General features: G+C 25.5%; 1 protein-coding gene across 1 annotated transcript; it reads right to left on the reverse strand.

The window, feature by feature from the left end:
* Window positions 1-9,111: 9,111 nt before the first annotated feature.
* LOC122512330 (neural Wiskott-Aldrich syndrome protein-like) lies at window positions 9,112-21,457 on the reverse strand. Its single transcript, XM_043628101.1, has 6 exons — window positions 21,089-21,457; window positions 18,634-18,914; window positions 14,538-14,807; window positions 14,106-14,415; window positions 13,630-13,995; window positions 9,112-9,538 (listed from the first exon to the last, which is right to left on the reverse strand). Exons 1-6 carry the CDS (start codon window positions 21,182-21,184, stop codon window positions 9,290-9,292), a joined length of 1,572 nt encoding a protein of 523 aa, XP_043484036.1. The 5' UTR covers window positions 21,185-21,457; the 3' UTR covers window positions 9,112-9,289.
* Window positions 21,458-21,815: the final 358 nt, after the last annotated feature.

Here is a 21,815-nt window from a genome sequence, read left to right on the forward strand (position 1 = left end):
TTTTTACAGAAATTCAATTATTTACTTCCTCATAGAGGAAGTATTTTCAAATATTTTAATAAAATTGGTCGAAAGAAATCAATTATTTTAAATACAATTTTAATTAAATTTTTTTTTAAATAATTCAATTATTCTGTTACATTTTAATAAAATTCTTTCCAAGAATTCAATTATTTACATAAATAATTTTTTGAGAGAATTCAATTATGTCGATAAATAACAAAATTATTCCCAAAAATTCAATTATTTTGAGGCATTTTAATAAAATTCTTTGTAAAATTCAATTATTTTCATAAATAATAAAACTCATCGCTGTATTTCAATTATTTTTAATATTAAAATTAATTCCGCTAAAAACGCAATTATTCTTAAAAATTTGAATAAAATTCTTCGAAAAAATTCAATTATTTAAAAAAATTTCTTGAATGAATTTAATTATTATCAAAAATTTAAGGCAATTCTTTTTAAAAATTCAATTATTTTCAAAAATGTTGATAAAGTTTTTTATAAGAATTCAAATTTAAGAAATATTTAAAATTTATTCCATAAATTATTTATTTTTGTATTTAAATAATTGCATTCTCGTAGAACTTTCTAATAAGAATTGATTTAGAATTGAATAAAATAAAATGATTTAAGTTTTGAATAATTATATTTATAAATTTCAACAAAAAAAGGATTGAATTTTGAAAGAATAATTTTTTTATTTTTTAGAAATAGTTAAATTTCAAAAATGCGTTACAATGAAATCATTTGAAATATTTTAATTCCTGTAGAGCAAATAAATAGGAATTTAAATATTTATTTTAAAAAATTATTCTATTTTTGAATGTAATTAAGAAATTATAAAAAAAATTGAGTCGTCAAGTTTAATTTTTCGATAGCTACTTTTTTACTAGTTTATTTTTCTGTCTTTAAGCTATACTTTTTGCTACTTTTTTAAAATTAATTATCGAGTACGAAGCCTAAATTTTCTCGAAATAATAAAATATGAATTTATCGTCTTGAAAAATTACTCCTCGCAAATATTGGAGTTTACAAGTAAAATTATAGCTGCGCGATAAATATGTTCGTCTCCAATACTGAAACTTGTGGGTTCAAATCTTCAAACCGGTAAATTTTTTTTCGCGTAAAATATTAAAACGGTATTGAAAAGAATTGAACTCATCTTCGTTTCGGCTTAAAATTTCTCGTTTTTTAATGTGAAGCTTGGGCAATCGTTTTGCTGATAAAAAACTAAATAAGAAAATGTATGAGTTCTTGCCCGCAGAAAAGGAAATTCACTTATTTTTATACTCAGTTTTTTTAAGCATATAAAGGTGAGACAAAAAACGTATCAAAATTGTTTCGATGCAACCGAGCAACGTTTCGATCGTTTTTTGGTCTCAATTTGTTATCCTTCGAAGTTCGAAAAACTGTGGCTGTAAGTGGAGTTATTAAAAATAAGAGAAAATTTTGGGAATTAGATGTTTTAATTTTATTTTAGTCTTCTCATCGAGCCCTCACACGCACCGCACGTCGGTGAGAAATCCGATGGCTCATTCAAACCATCGGCTTGTCTAATGCATAATTATGTTCCTATGGTAACGTACATATGAATATACCTCTTATAGCAGGTGATGTATACAATGTACTATTTCGTTTCATGTGCATTACCTCTTTTTTCTAAAAAAAAATTATATATTACATTATATTATTATTTGTGATTATTAAGAAAATGATCTGCCTGTATGTAAACGATATGAAAACAAGAAGGGAAATAAAAAATATTTTTGATTGATCTACTTGTATGAACTTGAAACCAGGGTGAAAAAGACTATCAGCTGCGAAAACACAGTTATTTATGGATACTGACGAACAATGAAGTGTAATTGTAACCCCATTCGGCATGGCATGAAAACTTAAGGTTTGATTCCCCGCAGCTAGGGGGTTTACACACTGCACGACTGGGGTATATATATATCGAGGGAAAAATTCGATTTATATTACAAGCAATTAATAAGGTCTGCATAAAAACACTCTTTCAGTTAAAGGTCCAAATAAAAACAAATGTGGTGAATGAACTTTCAACGCAATTATTTTCATTCCCCTACAAAAGAATTGCACTAAAATGTGATTCTATTTTTCTTCAAAATATTTTAATTTACCTAATTTTCTATCAAATATATATAAATCCAGAAATTAAAAATTAATTTTATGCATATAGTTCTCTAAAGTATATATGTTTTTGAACAAAAAATTCAGGGCTCGAAGCAGTGAAAGTATTTAAAAATAGGGACTTTACGGACCAAAAATTAAAAATTACGGACCAACTGACAAAAATATAATCAGTCCGAGGAAAATAAGAGAACATTTTATCACTTAAAACTAAAAATTAAATGTTTTATAATAATAATTAAAAATTATCGAGTGATAAAATCATTATCAATTCAATTATTATTATTTACAAGAATTTTTAACTAAAAATCTTCTTTAAATGGATTATTTTTAATAATTTTCAAAAAAGCTCTTTGACAATTTTCAAATCCATTTGTTTACATTATTCAATTTTAAGAAATTTTAATTAAATAAATATTAGAAAATAAAATAAAATTCATTTTTAAAACAATTTTTATTAAAAAATTCTACTAGAATTCAATTATTTAAATACAAATAAAATGAAAATGAATAATTTATTAAATAATTGAATGTTTCTTCAAAAATTCAATTCCCCTAAACAATCGTTATCAACAAATTTTCAAATAATTGAACTCTATCAACGAATTTTCATAAAATTTTTAAGAATAATTACATTTTTCGAGAAATTCAATTATAATTGTATTAAAAATAATTGAAATTCTCCATTGAATTTTATTATTTATGAAAATAATAGAATTCTTGCAAAGAATTTTATTAAAATTTTCAAAAATAATTAAATTCTTGTAAAAAATTAACAGGAATTCAATTATTTTTAAAAATTTTAATAAGATTATTGGCATAAATTAAAAATAACAAAATTCTTAGCAGATCTTCAATTACTTTCAGAAATTTTAATAAAATTTTTCACAAGAATTTAAATATTTTCGTGAAATAATAAAAATCTTTGCAGAGATTCAATTATTTTCAGAAGTCTTGTAATAAAATTCTTCGCAATAAGATTTTTTCGAGGAATTCGATTAAAATTCTATTATGAAAATAATTGAATTCCTAAAAAGAATTTTATTATTTACGAAAATAATTAAATTCCCGTAAAAATTGTATTATTTATGACAATAGTTGAATGATTGCGAAGAAATTTATAAAAAAAAATTGTTATTAATGAAATTCTTGTGAAATTTTTATTATTTTTTGAAAAAAATTAAAAGTTTTTGTAGAATTTTATTCACATTTTTTCTTTTAAATAATTGAATTCTTTTGGTAAATTTTATGAAAATAGTAGATATTGAACAATATTTATTTTCTGCGAAGAATATTATTACTTTTGAAAATAATTGAAATTTTTGCAATGGATTTTATTAAAATTCCTGAAAATAATTGAATTTTGTCGAAGAATTTTGCTATTTATTTATAAAAATAATTGAAATGTTGACAATTTTTTTTAGATTTTTTGAAAATAATTGAATTTCGGAGAAGAATTTTAATATTTCTAAAGATAATTGAAATTTTGAGGAGAATTGTAAAAAATTTTTGAACATAATTAAATTTCTGCGAAGAATTTTATTACTTTTGAAAATAATTGAATTTCTGCAATTATTTGTATTTTCTCTAAAATTATCCAAATTATATCGTACAATTTACGAACTTTTCTTCCTTTTTCAATTAAAAATTACGGACTTTACGAACCTTTTTTAAAAAAAACGGACTTTTACGCACTTCAAGCAAAGTTGCGGACTTTTACGGGATTTACAGACCTAGTTTAAGCCCTGAAAATTGAAACTTTTAAACTTTACATTGCAAACTTGCTAAAAAAGGTTGTGCTATCTAGGAAGTATTAATTTAACCCTTTCGTGCCCCCGAGAAACCCAGCGATTGAATTTTTTTGAAACTGGTTACTCAAAGGTTTCTGGGGTCGCTGATTACGAATCTGAAGTAAGATTTTCAAAATTTTGAAAATTCAAAATGGCCGATCCAATATGGCGGAAATTTTTTCAAAATTGCTCAAATTTACATAAAGTTTGTTACTCAGGGGTTTTCGGAGTCGCTGATTACGAATCTGAAGTCAGATTTAAAAAATTCAAAATGATTTTTGGAAGCTTAAAATATCATATACACAGGAAGTTTGCCGTGTAAACTTGCTAGAATATATTGTCTGGAAAGTTTGCAGTAAGTCGCTTCAAAATATTATCTCATGGTTTCCACAGAGCCTGGAAATCCTGAAAAATTATGGAGTTTAAAAAAGGGTATGAAAAACTTGGAAATTTAGTACACTCTAAAAAATTTCGTTGTTAATTTACAACGTCGGACGTTGGAAATAATAATTTGCTTCACGACCAACGTAGTAAGTTTACAAGCTGCTAGTACGTATTAAAACATAATAACTTGAATGCAATTTTACAATCAGCGTGTTAAATTGCATTCAGATTATTTTTTAATACGTACTAGCAGCTTGTAAACTTACTACGTTGGACGTGAAGCAAATTATTTCCAACGTCCGACGTTGTAAATTAACAACGAAATTTTTTAGAGTGTATAGAATTAAAAAAAATTTCTGAAATTTTGCCTATTTTTAAAGATTTTTAACAAAATTTTAATTTAAAATTGAAAAATGTTTTTATCTCACTCAGCATTCGAAATATGGACCTGAAAATGTAAGTATTATATTTTGAGATCAACTTATCCTCTATAATAGATTAAGTTGATATTCCTAAGAATATACGTATATATATTAATGGTTATCAAAGTCTAATGCGAGCGTATTTTATCACATATAGTGGTATGGTTTAATATAAAATATCGCAATGCAAAAATCCACGAGCTTTTAAGAGCTTACGTTTGTCGAAATTATACGTAGTATTTGGAGGTGAGAACATAAATGGGCGGAAACTCGATATTGCGGCGTCGCAACGTTACAAAGTGATGGCGTCAACGGCTGCAAAACTTCCCACGATTTCATCCCTAGCTCTGTATTCTATGTTTGCAAACTTTCTGTCTTGCCCAAGCATGAAGATTTAACTTTATAAACGCAAAAGTTTAAATTGATTTTTTAACGAATTAAAACGTATGTCTTAATAACTTGAAATTTTATTCCAATCGGCATATATATAATCCTAATTAATAATGTCAATCTTCTTGTTATAATCCATCTTTTTTTAAAATTAAATCTCAATTTGTAAAAATTTACTGCGTATAGTTATTATTTTTATCTCCGCATGCATCTCAGAAAAGAAAGATATTATTATAGCAATTTACATTCTTCTAAAATCGAATAAAGAATCAAGTTGCAGACATGTACAATTCTTGATGTCAATTTCTTTAATATCACAAATCACATCCTATTCTTGGAAGGTTTCGCCAAACATTTGCAGCGTCAATTCGGAATTCGGAGTTAAGACTGGCCATCTTCTCCTTTTGAAGTTTCAATTTTAATACTATGTACTTGATAATCAATTGTATTGTAGGAGTATTGGCGATCTAACTTTCATCATAAAAAATTTTTTATATTTTTTTGGAGTCTACAATTCAGTCTTTTAAAAATTTCTCGTGCTTTTATGCATTTAAATTTCTCTTCCAATAGTCAGCGTCAAGGATCAAGAGAATATTCCTTTTGTTATAACAAAATACTTTATTATTGTCGGGAATTAAAAACTGATTGTCATATTTTTTTGGTTGCTAACAAGTCTTCCTATAGAGACAAATAAACAAAATCATTTTTTACTCGTCGACGTGAAAAATCATTGAGAATAAACGTATTTTTTGTAATCTAAACTTAAATGTATTTTGTGACTAAAAGTAACTTTTCTTTCATTTTAATAATAATAACCATGTAATTAATAGTTTATGGGTCAAAATATAACGACTGACTTCACTCTTAAAAAAAAGATATGTCGGACGGGACACGATGACAAAAAATAATAAACATGAATTTTTATTTTTATTATTCGAAAACTTGAATTGAGTTTTAATTGGACATTTACACAAATAATATACATATACTAAAGAGTTTTTTATGCGTTAATTACCATTTAAAAATGTTCGCCTTTAAAAAAGTTGTGGACGCGATGACGAAGATGTGCTCTTATTATCAAAATATCATTTTACTGATTTTTAAATTTATTTTGACATTTCTCTATGCTCAAGTATTATCAAATTTATATCGTACTTCATTTATTTCATAGTTTTATACAACTTTTAATTTTTGAAAACCGGTAAATATGTGTGTGAGGACATGATGACATTAAAAAATGTCAAATCAAGGGACACGTTAAAAATTCTTTAAATTTCGCATTTAGTGTTATAAATATAACAATATTATGTTATAAAAATATATAGAGGAACACAGGACACGATGACATTTTGGAAGTATTTTTACGATTTTGTACCTGTTGTATCAATAAAAAATTAAATTAAATAACGTGGTATATTGTAGAAAAAATTGTACTCTGTAAGATGTTTGTATTTAAAATCATGAATTGTTGTTAGAAAACAACCAAATTATTATTTATTCAGGACAATATTTCAACGATTTTTTAATTTTTACCCTTATATATCAATATTATTATAACTATGTGACTTTGAGATTTGAATTACTGTGATTTGAATATAATTTTGGAATTTCTTGATTGAATTTTGGATCTAGGGATTTTGTTGCAACCAATTATCTTTAAAGATGTCTGAAAGACGTCTTTTTGTTTTAAACTTTGAAAATAGAAAAATTTTTATAAATTAAAATACTATTTTCTTATAATATGGACTTAGAAAATGATAAAGATAAATTTTATTGGAATTTGACGAAAATCCTGAAATTAAATTATTTTTTAAGTGTGTTTGATATACATAGCATTAATCTGTGGGCTTCGGGAAGTTTATTTATTTTTTTATCCTGAAGGTCAATCTTATTCTTCTCCATCAGTTTGATGAAATGTAGCCTTTGTTTATTTTTAAAAACTAACAAATTAAAATTAGAAATACATCGCGCTCGTAAAAATACTATAAAAAGCCCCAATTTGATAGTATTTTCATTCTCTAAATTGGAGTCCTCTCACGATGAGTTCTATAGAACACTTTCCCATGTTTTATCATTCATAATATTAACAAGAAAAAGATCTATTAAATCATGAAGTCAATAAAAACTTTTAAAAAATAGTATATGGATTTTTTTTTGAAAAGCAATTGAAAAAGTTATGAGTTCAGTAAGATCTGGCTTAGTTCTTTTTTTCAATTAATCATTAAGCGTCCCTTAAAAAACCCTATAAACAAAACTTGGCCAAATTTGCCCCTTTCTGTTTTATATGTATTTTTACTCAACTAATCCTATTGCATTATATGATATGCTTTATTGAATTTTCTGTTTAATCTAATTAATAGTAGGTACTGTTATTAATACTTAAGAGGTTTTTGGTCGCTGATTATAAATCTAAAGTCAGATTTGTAAAATTCAAAATGGCGGATCCAATATGTCTGACAAAAATATTTAATAAGTTTACTGTTTTTCATAAAACTTAAATGATTTTTTGGAGTATGTGCTGCCCTAGAACGGGAGAAATGAGAATATTTAACATTCTTCCTCGTCAAAACTCTGTCGGTAGAAAATCAATGAAACGTTACCGCGAGTCAGTAAAAATTACCTATAGCTTCAAACCAAGAGGGAGCAATCAATTTAAGTTTCGTAGCTTTAGAATTTTTTTAAAAAAACTACTTCTTGAATATTGAATAATTGAGGCTGCGGATCTTAAAAAGACACTTTTAAGATCCAGAGCCTCAATTATAAATTTATTACAATTTATTTCGTTAATTAATTACTAACACCATTGTTTATATTTATTCAGGTTTATGCCAAAATTAGTTTGTTATTATTATTATTAATTTTAATTAATGAATTAGGTAAGTACTTAAATAAATAAATATTTATTTATTTACATTGAATATTGATTGTGTGATGAATAAAAATTTTTATGTTTAATTTAAAATTAAAAATTATATTTAGATCAAATATATCGCTTCAAAAACTGATGTCATATGCTTTAACGAGGGCATTAATAATATAGAGTAGATGTACCAGTTATCACACATATTTTTTTATAATTTCAAAGCACTAAGACTTACTAATTACATACATGTCAAATTTTATCTTAAACAATTATAATTTTGTTTATGTGCAACAAAGAAAATAATCATAGGAAATAGTAACGAGAATTGAAAAATAATTAATCAGACTGGCCCTCGTCAAGCTTCGCACCTATCTACTAAAACCTACTATTTACTACTTTTTTACGTTATGCTACTATTTGGGAACTTTTTTTAGATTTCAGCCACTAAAAGCTACTATTTCTGTTTTTTTAGAATTTTCACTACTTTAAATTCGCTAATAATAGAAATCAAAAAACTAGTCTCAAAAACTATAATCAAATCAAAAAACTATTCTCAAAAACTATAATCAAATTCTTTAAAACGATTCAATTATTTTCAAAACACATTCGAAATTCAATTATTTCTAATATCTAGTATTTTCATCAAATTTCACAAAACAATTCAATTATTTAAAATTTTTTCGTCAAAAAATTCTATTAAATTGTAATTAATAAGATAAATACAAAAAAATTCACAAATCAGTTAATCCAGACGTCAGTCACACAAAGGTTGTAGAAGCAAAAGCTACTCAAAATAACAAAATAATAACAAAAGCCAAAAGTTCTTAGTAAAATGACATTATCACTTTTTATTTTTTAAGTAAGTATTTTCACTCAAGTGACAAAATATGAAAAATTCCAAAACATAACATAAATTATTATTTAATAATACAATATTTAATGTTTTTTGTTTAAAAAAAATCGTTTAAATTCACTGCTGACTATTACAATTCACAGGAACTTTTTTAACCGATGACAAAATTGTAGGTGAACAAAATTTCAGTATATAAACCCCAAAAAATGGCGGTAACAAATAAATAAAACGACATGTCGATAGCCAACCAACTTTTTTTTTAGAAAAGACTTCATCATTCATTTATTCTTTTCATTTGTCAAATTATTTACAATTTTCAACAATTGTGCACGATCTACATACCCATTAAACTTTTAAAGTACATTTTATGTTAAAAGAAAGTATAGTTTGAACGGAAGACTATAAATTACTCTAATTTAATTTTATATTGCTAATCATCCCAATCATCTTCTTCACTAGAATCACTAAAGGAGTCATCGCTGTCACTGTGTATAGCTCTTGATCGTTCCGCCAATGCTCTTGAAAGTGCTCCTATTAAACCATCTTGAGGAACTGATACAGTTGAACGTTTTTGTTCATTTGAAACCGGCTTCAGCTCGATTCCTTGCCGAATTTGAGACAAAAGATCGTTCCTTGAATCTGGTTGAACTTTCGGTTTTACTTCTTCTCTAGTGACTTTCTGTTGACAAAAATTATACAAATTTATAATAAACATTACACATTATGTATTTAATACGAAGTTTACTTGTGTTGACTACTCCCAAAAAGTAGCTTAATTATCACATGTACATTGATAATTATTTTCGTTTAATTTTCCTTAATTTACTTTGATAATTTCTTTTGCAATTAAAAAATTTTTTTTAAATTCATTTGCCAAAAAGGAACCGCCTTTTTGAATTTTGATAAACGGATATCAGATTCCTTATCAGCGATCCCAAAATCCCTCGAGTAATGAATTTCTTGCTAATCCGATTGTTTTAAAACTTTGTTCGACTTATTGGATCCGTCATTTCTAATTTTGAAAAACCGACCTCACATTCGTAATCAGCGGCCCCAAAAACCCCCAAGTAACGAGTTTTAAGTGACTACGGCGAATTTTTAAAAACTTTGTCCACCATATTAGATCCGCCATTTTGAATTTTTAAAAACCCGAGATCAGATTCGTAATCAGCGACACCAAAAACATTCCGATGATAATAAGAGACAAAAAAATAATTTTAAACAATTTAATTCTATTGAAGAACTGTCATAAAGTTATTACTTATAAATCATTTAATGAAGTATTTTTTTGGAAAATTTTAATTTCAATTCTGTTGAAATTAGTTTCAATTTAAAAAATTTTAACGTAATTCTTTGAAAGAATTCGACTATCTTAACAAATATTAAAATTCCGTCCAGAAATTCAATTATTTTGAAATATTAAAAAAAAATTCTCGTCAACATTTCAATTATTATAATATAGCAAAATTCTTCGCCGAAATTCAATTATATTCAGGAATTTTTTATAAAATTCATTGTAAAATTCAATTATTTTTATAAATAACTATATTCATGACAAGAATTCAATTATTTTCAAAATTAATAAAATTCTTCGCAAAAATTCGATTATTTTCAAAAAATCTAAAAAAAATTGTCAACATTTTAATCATTTAAATATAAATGAATTGCAAAATTCTTCAACAAAATTTAACTAATTTCAGGAATTTTAATAAAATTCGTTGCAAAATTCAATTATTTTCATAACTAATAGTTTTCATCACAAGAATTTAATTATTTTCAAAAGTAATAAAATTCAATTATATTTTTAAAAAAAAGGAAGAATTTTACATGAATTCAATTATTTAAAACAAAATTTGCAAACTTTTTTCGAAAAAATCAAATGTTTTAAAATTTGGTATTAAATTCTTCGCAGTAATTCAATTATTTTAATAAATTTTAAAATTCTTTTCGGGTATTTAATTATTTACATAAATAATAAAATCATTTAGAGGAAGTCAATTATTTTCACAAATAACAATATTCATCACAAGAATTCAATTATTTTCAAAAATTTTAATAAAATTCATGGCAAAATTTAAATTATTTTCAAAAATTTTTCTTAATTCAATAATTAGTACATATTATTTTAATAAAATTTTCCAATAGAATTCAATTATTTAAAAACAATTTTGACCAAGTTCTACTCGAATATTCAATTATTTTCTAAACTAATGAAAATTTCAAATGAATTCAATTATGAAAAATAGAATTTGCATAAATTTTTTCGCTAAAAATCATAATTGTTTGAAACTTTTTTAAAAATTCTTCGCAATAATTTAATTATTTTCATAAATAATAAAACTCATTGTAGAATTTCAATTATTTTCAATACAATTTTAATCAAATTCCTCGAAAAATGTAATTATTTTTTAAAATTTTATTAAAATTCATCGAAAAATTCAATTATTTAAAAATTTGTCGATAAAATTATGTATAATTGAATTCTCGTAGAATTTTCTAATAAAAATTAATTTCAAAATTAATTTCAGTTAAAGTTTTAGGTAATAATTAAATTTTAGAGAAGTTACTGATAATTGCAATTTTCAAAAGTAATAAATTTTTATAAATAATTGAATTTTGTAAAGGTTTCAAATTAAAATCTTTGAAAATATGAATTTTAAGGCGCATGATTATTCCCCAAATGTCATTTTACCAAATTGCATTTAACCGAACTGTTATTTTAACGAAGTGTCACTTTTGCAAATCGCCATTTTTACAAATTGACACTTTTGCGAAAAGTCAATTTTCCGAAATATCATTTTTACGAATTGTCATATTTACGAATCGTTATTGTTCCGAAATGTAATTTTTTCGAATTGTCATTTTTACGAATTTGTTATTTTTGCGAATCGGCATTTTTACGAATTGTCACATTTGCGAAAAGTCATTTTTGCAAATTGTCATTTTTCGAATTTTCATTTTTACAAACTGTCACTGTTGCGAATTGTCATTTTTGCGAAAATTGCTGTAGTAAATCTATATATGTATACAAGTTTACTATGTCAATTTTCGCAAAAATGACAATTCGCAACAGTGTCAGTTTGTAAAAATGAAAATTCAAAAAATGACAATTCGCAAAGATGACTTCTCGCAAATGTGACAATTCGTAAGAATGTCGATTCGCAAAAATGACAATTCGTAAAAATTACATTTCGGAACAATAACGATTCGTAAATATGACAATTCGTAAAAATGATATTTCGCAAAAATGACTTTTACTAAAATTGTCAATTCGTAAAAATGGCGATTCGCAAAAGTGACATTTTGTTAAAATAACAATTCGGATAAATAGCTGCTTCGTCCATAAATTACGTCACACGTTTTTAGCCCATTTTTGACCCCCTCTTCCCCTTTGTCACACTACGTGACATCTGAAGGAACCCCTTCCCTCTAAATTACGTCACAATTCGTAAACCCCCCTTTAAAAAATTTTTCCAAAATGATTCACTGTCAATATCTAATTTTACATAAATAAAGTTACTTATATAATTAGTACATTTTTTAATATTTTAAAAACAAGAAATATATTTGATATTTTTATTTATTACAATTTTCTCATTATAACAAATAGAGTATAAAGTGTGACATAACAAAATAAAAGGTCCCCCCTTTGTCACAATTAGTCACATTTTTATAGACCCCCTCCCCCCTTAAAAAGTGTGACGTAATTTATGGACGAAGCCATACAATTCGGTAAAATGACAGTTCGGTCAAATGACATTTGGAAAATAATCATGCGTCTCGTTTTAAAAACCTGATAAATCCATATTTGTCATTTCGAGAAAAAACAAATAACAATTCTCACATAACCATTAAAATTAAGTTTAATGTAGAAAAATTGTAATAAATTATTTATTTTTGAATATTTTTTCTATTTAAAACGCTTTGTTTCTAATTAAAGTCTATTGTAATAAGGGAATTTAAAAGTTTTGAAAATTTTCTCTATTAAAAAAAATTAAAATTAAAAATCATCAAGGTTAGGCCAAAATATTTTTTATATTGAAAATTCTTTAGTAATAAATTTTTTTCTTAAATAGAACAGTGATAAATTGATTTCTAAGGATTTTAATATTTTAAATAATTATATATTTATCACAATTTTTTTGAAAAATGGATTTATCAACTTTTGAAAAATTACTCCTCAATATTATTATAAAACATGAAGAAAGTGATCACTTCGAGTCGAAGACTCTGAGTGATCGATATCTTCATGTTTTATAATAATATTCTTATACCTAAATTATTGAATTTCAAAAGGTTCGAATTAGAAATTTTGAAAATCTTAGTTCCCATGGAAAAATAATAATGATTAAATATTTTTTTTTTTTAAACAGTTATTGTTGCTTTCGAATAATTATAAAATCAAAGAAATTCGTAAATAAATGTAATAGAACATTTTTTTTAGTATCTAATTATTTTTAGAGTGAATCGCAGAATATTCTTTAGGGTCAGGGAAAAAGTGAAAATTTTGTCTGTAAATTAAGGAAAAACAAAATTAAATTTTTGTGGCAACACTGTTTTTGCCATACGTGAATACAGAGAACAGTGACCTTGAATCTTCGATAAAAAAAATCTGGCCTTCCCGTCCTTAAGGGGGTTAAAAAAGGTAAAATAATTATCAAGCTGCAAATATTTACCATTTTCTGTGTGAGGTTTTGGAAGAAAAAAATATAAAAAATAAAGGAACAAATAGTTTACCACTAAGTTGCTTTTAATGTAGTGAAAACTAACCTTGAGCGTAGTACCACTCCTTATAGATTCCATGAGCATCGATCGGCAATCTTCACCTTGACTGATATTATTTCTTGTGCTACTTGATTCATTTTCGACTTTCCTACTGCTTTCAGTTGAAGTTTCAACATCGTTGAAAATTGGTAATGGAGGAGGCAGTGGAATCGAAAAGGCAGCAGTAGCATCTTTTAAAGATGGTGGAGGAGGAGGTGGTGGCGGTGGTTGAGATGGTTGGAAAAATGCAGCGGAATTTGTGTTGGGGGGAGGAGGACGCATTGGTAATACTTTATGAACTGGTGGAGCATTTGGTGTAGCGGGAGATAATGTTTTTGACGGAGGTAATGGTGGAGCTGTTCGTGTTTGGCCCTGAAGAAAAGAAAACACATATACTGTAATAAAAGTAAATGAATTTTATGTAAATTTTAAAAGTAAAAAGATGATAGAAGTATTATCAAGTTTGATATCATAATTCTTACGTTATTAGACGACGAGAACATAACAGCAGAAGTAGTTCGTGGAGGTACGGGTGGTGGAGGCTCTAAGGCGTTTGGCGGTTTAGAATCATGAACTTCACTTTTCTTAACATTCAGTAGAGCATTTTCTTTCACGAATGCTTGCACTCCACCATGATTATCGATAAAATCATAAATGAAATCTCTCATTTTTGGATTTTTTAATTGATTATCAGACACACCAGCGGTGGTAAATACTTCTTTAAGTTGGGGATCAATTGATTCCAGTTCTAAATGCTTGCTGTCAGCATTACATCCGACATGAGTAACATGTCTGTAAAGAGAAATTGGAATAAAATTTAAAAATATCACGTTAGATTTACTTAAACTTAAAGAAAGGAATCGTAACTAAAAATCTATAGTTCTTATAAAAAGGTACTTGCAAACATATTTTACCTGAAATTGTGAGGAAGGCCAATATCTTCTTTTCTTAATTTACGTTTCTTTTCGTTTTCTCGATGTTTTTTCTTTTTTTCGAATACAGAACTATTTGATATACTTTTATTAAGAGAAGTAGTCAAAGGAGAACCATTGAATAAGTTTCCAGACGACGATGATAACTCTACTGGTGGCTCACATTTTGTGCTATCCGTTGCTTCTGAAGACCTTAATGCACGTTTTTGCTTCTTCTGTCGTTTCGCTTCAAGTATGCCAACCAGTGCATTCCTAAAATTTATTTTAATACCTTAAATTCAAAAGTTTACGAAAATTTCAATTTTTTTAATTGCACATTAATAGTTAATAAATAATCCAATTAGTGTATTTTTTTCTCATGAGCTTTGTACCGATCTACTGAAAATCATTGAATTCTTGTAAAATACCTATTTATAAAAAAAATTTGAAAATAATGGAATTTTATGAAAAATTCAATTACTATTTTTATTTAAAAAATAAAATTCTTATTAGAATTTCACTGATTTTCAATTCTATTTTTAAATGCTATCTTTGAAAATTTCAATTATATTTAAAAATCTTGTAAAAATTCTCCGAGAAAATTCAATTATTTAAAAAAATAATTGAATTTTTCACAGAAGTTCAATATTATTTAAAAAACTTTTAATAAAATTCAATTCAAGAATTCAATTATTTTTAGAAATAATAAAATTTTTGATGGAATTCCATTATTTTTAGAAATAATGAAATTTTTGCTGGAATACAATTATTTTAAATACAATTTTAATTGAATTCCAGGGAAAATTCAATTATTTTTAAACATTTTTTTAAAATCCTTCGAAAGAATTCAATAATATCAATAAATAGTACATTTTTCACAGGAGTTCAATTTCTTTAAATACAATTTCAATCAAATTCTTCTCAAAAATTCAAGTATTTTTTTAAATTTTACAAAAATTCAATTCTTTGTTGAAATAATAAATTTTCACACAAGGATTCAATTATTTAAAAAAGTTTTAATAAAATTTTATTCAAGAATCCAATTATTTTCAGAAATAATTAAATAGTCGATTTACTGAAAATCATTGAATTCTTGTAAAGTATTTATAAAAAAAATTGGAAAACAATAATTGAATTCATTTCAAGAATTTTATCAACATTTTTTCCAATAATTGAATTCTTTCGAGAAAATGTAATTAAAATTTTATTGAAAATAATTTAATTCTTGTCAAAATTTTTATTAAAATTCTTTAAAATAATTAAATTGTTTTGAAGAATTTATTTCAACATTCTTGAAAATAATGAAGTCTTTTTTAATAATTTTTACTGAAAATTTTGCAAGTAATTGAATTTTATGAAGAATTTCTTATAATTTTTTAAAATAATCGTGTTTATTATTAATTGTTAGAGGTGTGCAAAAAGCTCGAAACCCGAAGCTCGAGCGGGTATTTTCGAGCTTTTCATTTTTCGAGCCGAGCCGAGCCGAGCCTATTCAGTTCGAGCTCGAGCCGAGCTCGGGCCGAGCCGAGCTTTATAAAAGGCTCGAATAATTTCGGGTACTCGAATTTTTCGGGTACCCGAAACTTTCGGGTACTCGAAATTTTCGAGTACTCGATTTGATTCGAGCCCTTGAGAAAATCCAAAATTTTCTACATTAATTTTTAATTAAATTTTTTTTTTTCAAAAAAAAAATTTTTTTAATTTAAAAGCTCGAATTAAATCGAGTACTCGAAAATTTCGGTTACCCGAATTCATTCGAGTACCCGAAATATTCGAGTACTCGAGTGAATTCGGGTACCCGAATGTTTCGGGTACTCGAAAATTTCGGGTACCCGATACATCGAGCCCGGCTCGGGCTCGGCTCGACTCGAAAAAATTGCGGCCCGGCTCGGCTTTTCGAGCTTTTTGCACACCTCTATTAATTGTAGTTAATAATTTTTCTATTAAATTATACTAAAATTATTCATAGAAAATTAAATTCTTTTAAACAATTTTATTATAATTTTTGTAAATAATTATATTTTTAAAAATAATTTTATTTAATGTCGTAAAAATAATGTATTTTTTTAAGTATGTCATTTTAATTAAAAATTTTGAAAATAATTGTTTACAAAGAATTTTATTAAAAACTTTTGAGAACAACTGAATTGTTTAGAAAAATTTTATTACAATTTTTAAAAATAATTCAACCAGTTAGAGAAATTTTATTAAAATTATCTTAAATATAATATTTCTGTAATAACTAAGTATTGATATTAAATATATAAACAACCCTAAAGTCAAATAACCACCCCTTAATAATAAAAGTTTTTGTGAATGAATAAAAAAAATTAAATGGATTCTAAGTGCTTCTGAATTGTAAAATAGTATTTCAAAGTTCCACAGATATGGATAATTATAATAATAACATCACCTACCCTTGAAACCCACCCCTAATTTATAACTTATTAGATACTGACTTTAGTTTTCAACAATCAAAAAAATAATATCCATTAATTATTGTCATATTATCATCTACTCAATGTAACAAGTTTCACGCGAATCTGGTGAATTTTTATAATTTTCTGTCGCCATATTGGTTCCGCCATTTTGAATTTTTAAAAACTGACAGCGGATTCGTAATCAGCGATCCCGAAAACCCCCGAGTAACAAATTTTAGGCGAATTTGGTAGATTTTTAAATTGTTTTTTTTTGGGGGGTAGTTTTCAATAATTTTTTTTACCCTGAGGTAAATTTTTGTTATTAATTTTTTTCTAAAAAGTTTACAATATTTTTAATATGTTACTGTGAAAGCCAAAAAAAAATGTTTTTTTAAATTTATACCTTTTTTTAATTTTTGTCATTTTTCGCGTTTTTTGAAGGGTTGTGTTTCGAAAAGGGTAGTTTTTTGGAAAATAACATGCATATGGGGTATTCCAGGGCCAAATCGGAAATGATTTTGCTTTTGCATCTCAAATTTTTTTTAAACATTTTTTTTCTTTTAGTACTCTTTGAAATGAGCTACCTTGATTTTTTTCAAATTTTTTCATAAAGCGGTTCAGGAGATACAGATTTTTGAAAAATGACGTTTTTTACGTACATTTTTTTAGATGCTTATAACTCGGTCAAAAATTGATCAAATTGGACGATTTTATAATGAAAATTATTGTTTTCACATGTAGTTTTTAATAAAAATATTTTTAAAAAATTTAAAAATAATTTACGATAAGATTTAAAAATTTTTTAAATAAAATTTCATTTTTAACAATGTATGTATCGATCAATTTTTTCAAAATTTTTCGTAAGAAACTAGCACTAAATTAACAATTTTTAAGCCTTGTCCGAACGTGGGCAAACGATGTGATCTGTTTATTTTGAAATTTTTAATTTTTATATACACAGTGAAAACGGTAGGCCTAACTTGCCATTTGACCAAATCACAATTTTGCACAGAAAGAAGGCTAAGTTTGGAGAGACTCAGTCTGAAAACACATTTGCTGTGAAAAATTTGTGATTTTGTCAAATGTCAAGATAGGCATTTGGCAACCACTGCGTATATAAAAATTAAAAATTTCAAAATAAATAGATCCCACCGTTTGCCCACAATCGGACAAGGCTTAAAACTTGTTAATTTAGTGCTAGTTTCTTACAAAAATTTTTTTAAAAAAATTGATCGATACATACATTGTTAAAAATGAAATTTTATTTAAAAAATTTTTAAATCTTATCGTAAATTATTTAAAAATTTTTTAAAAACATTTTTATTAAATACTACGTGTGAAAACAAAACTTTTCATTATAAGAACGTCCAATTTGATCAATTTTTGACCGAGTTATAAGCATTTAAAAAAAAATTACGTAGAAAACGTCACTTTTCAAAAATCTGTATCTCCTGAACCGCTTTATGAAATAATTTGAAAAAAATCAAGGTAGCTAATTTCAAGAAGTACTAAAAAAAAATATTAAAAAAAAATTTGAGATGCAAAAGCAAAATGATTTCCGACTTGGCATGGAATGCCCCATATGTATTTGTTACTCTCGCTCACCCCTTCAAAATGAGACCTCAGCGGAGTTAAGTGAAGTCAATTCGTTAGTTTAGTTTAATAAACCTTAAATGTACCTTAAAACAAATGCGTCGTGTTCACTTGCAAAATTGAAGGCCATCATGCTCTCCTCTCCTTCAAATGTTTGGAAAAATGGAGCAGGAGCTTTATATTCTATGGCATTGTAGATTTCGTGTTCCCAAAGCATGGCTTTCCTTTGCAGGCAATATAATCTTAGGAAAAAACTTCGTTTTGGGTTGTCCCTTATTAATGTTAATACTCCAGTATTTCTTTTCAGCCACTCGTTATGTGTTGGAGGTTCTGTCAGGTACAATTGAATTATACCAGTTGCTAAACACTGAAAAACGGATTTACAAATTTTTAAATATCCCTCTCATTAAAACTGTAACTTTTTATTAATGTTTCTACTGTTCGGGTAATGTGATATTTTTTCTTTGTTTTAGGCGCAATCTCGAATACGACATTTTTAAATTTTTGCGAATTTTTCAAAATTGGGACAATAATTGTTGTATTCACTGGTTCAAAAAACTTTAGATAGTGTGCTTCAAAAAGTTTTCTTTGACATTAGCGTCTTTACATTAGCTAACGGACTTTTTAAACAATTTTTCCTATTTGCATAAACTTTTTATTATTTTTTTATATTACAATTTTTTTTATATTTTACTTTTATTTTTTTTTTTTTGTACCTTGACCGATTCTGAAGAAAACAAGTCAAACCCGATTAAAAAATATTAATATTTAAAAAAGTTACAGTGGTTTTTGTAAGTGGGACATATATGTCCAGCAGGCGTTAAAGGGTTAAAGTCGATCCATCAGTTTCCGAGAAAAATAAGTTTTTTGATTTTTAATGTAATTTTCTGACTTTATTACTCGGTAGTCGTAACCTCAAAGTTTTATTTATAATTTTTTTATTTTTTCCCCCTCCATAACTCCAGTAAAAAAGCGAATTTCGAGTTCAAAATTGCAGAAATTTATATTCATAGGGGTAGAAATTATATGAACCAAATTTGAAGAAAAAAGCTTCTGTTTATTTTGAAATCTGTTATATGCCTTTTTATAAAATGACATTTAAGTTATTTATTAGTTGTAGAATCTTTATACGATCCAGTTATATTACATACATAATAAGACATCGAAAGTTTAAGAAAAATTGCTTGACATTGAATTAATATGACTAATTCAATAGTATATGGGCAAATTCGCGGAACTGTTTGATTTAAAGATAGAAATTTTTAATCTATAAGCGCAAAGCTTTATTTGTTGACATATATGTTAGAAATACACTCAGAACAACATTTTTTTAATGAATCATCTATCTTTAGTTCTGAAAAAATTATAATCGTCTTTACTTAAAGTATTTTTCATAATGTCCGTTAACTATGTTGCGCTTCAAGGGCAAGGTGGGGGTTATTTATTTATAAAATAATATTGGATAAATTTAATGATTAATTATAATAATAAATAAAATTAAATAAATTTAATAAAATAAACAATATACAAAATTTAAATAAAATACTAAACATTTTGGATAATTATAATAATTATTTATATATTCGAAAACTATAATGTAATTTATTAAAAAATATAGAATCTAATTCTCATAAATTTTTAAAATTAAAAAAATTGATAAAAGGTTATATATAGAAATTATGATGAAAGAAATTTAGTTCTTATTTTCATATATTCTACCTGCCTATCAATGTATTATTTGCAGGCTTATATTATTTTATTTTAAATTTAATTTAATTTCAAATATTTTATAAATTTTAGTACCAAATAAATAAATTGTTATTATAATTAAATAAATAAATTAACGAATTACTGATGATACGAATAAATAAAACTACTGATAAAATTTTTCTTTTTAATAGAAAAGGAATCCCTCTTAAAAAAATATTAAAAGGAAAATCCGCTTAATATATTAAAAAGAACTGTTTTGTAAGTGTAAAAAATAAAATTATTGTTGATTCCATTATTTCGAAGCAACTTCAAGTATAATTTAGCTTTTACTGTACATTCGACTATCGTTATCGACTATCGTATGTACGTTAGTTTATTAAAATATAACAATTGTCTACAATCATTAGATAAGGATACGTTGATAAAAAAAATTATAATAAAGCAATTTCCAGTCTGATAAAAAATTTTTCCAACTGATTATATTTTAAAAGTTAAATTTTTAATTATATTTCTTTCTTATTTCTATTCTTACAACAAAAATAATGTATACTAAAGAAAATTATTATTAACCAAAATACAATAAAATATTATACTGTTCAAAGTGTGGACAAAAATTATAGTTCGTTTCCTTTCCAAAACCAAATGAAAATATAATAAAAAAAACAGACAATTGAAAAAGTAAAATAATTTTTCCAAAAAAAAAATTATAGAAATCAAAAGTGAAAAGATAATGACATCACGTGTATTTATGTCAAAAATGTAGGTCAATTTCAGACAGATAATGACAACTTTTTTTTTCTCTTTTGTAAACAAATGAAGTAAATATATTACCAAACAACGATTTCCAATTAGTTCAAAAACTTGCTTGTTCTCTTCTGCATTCAAAAGAACAGACCCTCTGTGCTCCATTGTAATTCCAGACTTCATAATAATTTTAATAATTAAATATAAATTTACAGGTTAACTAATAATTCACTGTCGACTGTCACTAATTTAAAATTTGCAACCATTTTATGTAAAGCATATAGGAAAATAAAAAATTATGCACAAAGAACTGAGTGTAAATCCTTTACTTTTTTTTAAGAATTTATACAAATTATACATATATATGTGTTATTAATAAAAAAAAGTCTTAAATAAAGTGACTAATGTGCAAAAATCACAGAAATATAGTATAAGGGTATCATCACATCTTTCCTTAATTTTTTTACATATAAATGCACAGCAGGAGGGCTAAAGGTGTTGTCACACCGCTTCATATATATGAGAAACATATGGCTGCTGCTTGATGATTAGGGTGCGGTCGCATGTCAGCTAAAAAGGTTATGGAGCATTTACACCGTGTAAATGGAATGTAAAATTTCATGAAATTTTGTTTTAGTGAAATATTTCATGCAAAATTCGAAATATTTGAAATAAGTTGGCGGGAAAATTTAAATTAGACATAATAAGGTTTATTATTATTAATATTTTTTATTTATTTACTATATTATTATTATTTCTTTATTTATTTTAAACTTTTTAGAAACAAATTACTAATTCTATAAACTTACGTGTA

Source organism: Leptopilina heterotoma, unplaced genomic scaffold (assembly GCF_015476425.1).
Source record: "Leptopilina heterotoma isolate Lh14 unplaced genomic scaffold, ASM1547642v1 Lhet_97, whole genome shotgun sequence".
Classification (NCBI taxonomy): domain Eukaryota; kingdom Metazoa; phylum Arthropoda; class Insecta; order Hymenoptera; family Figitidae; genus Leptopilina; species Leptopilina heterotoma.